Below are 2,430 nucleotides of genomic sequence, written 5' to 3' on the forward strand. Positions count from 1 at the left end.
TATATATATATATATATATATATATATATATATATATATATATATATATATATATGTCCACGTGGCTCAAGCAAGAGAATGATTCCACCAAATCCCTCTATCCTTTATAACAGTAGAACTGTCCGTGGCCTTCAGTGCTGCTGCGATGGAGCATCACCGGCTGGCGTGGTGTAGCAATGGAGCAACGTCGGGGTCGTCGGTGCTCTGACGGAGTATTACCGAGCGGCAAGGTGCAGCGACGCGAGCTGCAATGGAGCAACGTCGGTGCTGCACTAATCCATTTTATGTACGGATTGCTGTACAAATCCATTTTATGTACGGATTGCTTAGGACACGTACGTATGACCGGTCAAGGAAACTGAATCCCGGGCGGGCTCGCTGTCGTACCCAGGCAAGGCAAGCAGCTAGCGAGTTCAGGGTTACACGTACATACCTAACTACTTGATCCATCTCGTACTGTACGTGCGTAGCTAGCTCTGCGATGGCCGCCGGCAAGCTGGATCCTCCCGCCGGCTACGCCTTCGACCCAGCCGAGCACGAGCTGATCACCAAGTTCCTCCGCCCACGGGTCGCCGCCGGACCGGACGCCTTCTTCGCCAGCCGCCTCATCCACGAGTTCGACGCCTACTCCGCTGCCCCCGGCGACCTCGTCGAGATGTATCAACACGCGCAAGGAACGGACAAGGGCGACGGGAAAGGGGGCGTCTCGTACTTCTTCACCCCTGCCCGTCGTCACCAGACCAACAAAGGCGGCCGCGGTGGCGGGAGGCGGCAGCACGCCGTGGCCGACGGGGGCGAGGGTTACTACTGGCACTCGGAGAAGGGCGGGATCTCCGTGCTAGACAACCAAGGTAAACTCGTAGGCCATAGACGAAACCTCAGCTACATCAAGAAGTTGCCGGGAGAGAAAGAGAGGATCAGGATCGGCTGGTGCATGAACGAGTACAGCGATGACAAGCAAGAGGGCTTGGTGCTCTGCAAGGTCTGCGTGTCTCGTCACAGGAGCGAGACCACATACGACGAGGTAATCAATGCTCCCGGTTCCAGGAAAAGGAAGGCCACCGACGGCCAGCACCCGGATGCTCCACGTCCCCAAACCCCACGCCGCCAGGAACCGCCGATCGTCCAACAACCCGGGATGCTTCACGAGTATGGGCGCTGGTTCATGTCTGACGAAGGCGAGACGTTGTTGCCGCCCGGAACTGGAGTAGTGGACGACGGCAGCGTGGATCCAGGCGGGTTCTTCACCGCCGACATGCTTCAAGATTTTCCCGAGCTCCATGACGCTGTGGTGGCGCAGGGGTTCTTGCCCGGCAAACTCGACGGCGAAGTCCAAGAAGGCACTGGCGCTGCAGAGGATGAAGACGACGCCTTCCGGTGCACGTTAGATGAGCTGCTCGACTTCTGCGACGACACGACTGTACTAGTCTAGGAGAGTGGATCCTTTCACCACGTGAGGGCCGAGTGCGTGATGAAGAACTCCGAAACCTGCATCCAGTAGATGATCCAAGAGATGATGATGTACTAGTCTTGCTTAGTTTTGATTTATGTCATTGTCATGGCACACAAACACATGGTGTCTTGCTAATTGTATTGTGATGATGAACAAGCAATTAATCCGTGTGCGGCAACCTAATTGATTAATTTCTCCATTTTTCTTTCCATATATTCGTTTTGGTGTCTTGCTAATTGTATTGTGATGATGAACAAGCAATTATAAGTGTTTCAGTTTCTCTGTTCATCTGATGGCCCATGCATATATGTCCATGTTAAAAATTACCTTGATAAGAACTTTTCCACAATAGATAATCTTAACTATCGATGGTTTTCGGTATGGGTGGTGCTTTGTATCAGCTATAACAAGCGATACGGTCACTACCTTTCCTAGCTACGCACATATCTCCGCTAGCACCTCATGAGTCATGACCCTCGTGGAATGCTCACCATTCACCCGCAATGCCTCCACTGTGGGTCACCGTTGTTGACGCAATATGTTTATTTATGATTTTTGCAGTGCTTTTCCTGCTTTATTTGTTCTTTTTACTCATTTTTACTTGGTTTTTTTTCTTTTTCTCCTCCTGTGTTTATTATATATATAACAAAACTATTCTGAGTCATATTATCATTTTGCACATTTGGAAAAAAAAATAGTTCAGGTAAAAAACGAAGTGCCCACTAATTAAAAATAGATCAGGTAAAAAACGGAGGCCAACTGAAGATCGGGGCGATGGATGGTGGATTGCTTCGCTTCCTTTCCTCTGTTGGGCATCTGTAATATTTTCGGTCTGGTTATGTGGCTTTGCTGCCGTTAAGCTTAAACTGTTATTTTGATCTTAGGATACTTTCCTGTGAGAGGTTGATGCTTTGTAGTAGTCAGGTCATTTTCGTTTTCAAAAGACTCTGTATTCCTATGACTGGCTGTGGTCTGCT

General features: G+C 49.7%; 1 protein-coding gene across 2 annotated transcripts in view; it reads left to right on the plus strand.

The window, feature by feature from the left end:
* Positions 1-2,430, plus strand: part of LOC123117757 (uncharacterized) — a 26,457-nt gene that overhangs the window by 11,004 nt on the left and 13,023 nt on the right. Inside the window, exon 2 of one of the 2 annotated variants that reach the window (XM_044538444.1) lies at positions 1,025-1,507. The exons of the other annotated variant lie outside the window; for it this stretch is intronic. Coding sequence (XP_044394379.1) covers positions 1,025-1,432 — 408 coding nt within the window. The 3' untranslated portion in view covers positions 1,433-1,507. Of the gene's footprint in view, positions 1-1,024; positions 1,508-2,430 lie in introns of those variants that run through there. 2 annotated transcript variants of the gene reach the window in all.

This window comes from Triticum aestivum, chromosome 5B, assembly GCF_018294505.1.
Source record: "Triticum aestivum cultivar Chinese Spring chromosome 5B, IWGSC CS RefSeq v2.1, whole genome shotgun sequence".
NCBI lineage: Eukaryota > Viridiplantae > Streptophyta > Magnoliopsida > Poales > Poaceae > Triticum > Triticum aestivum.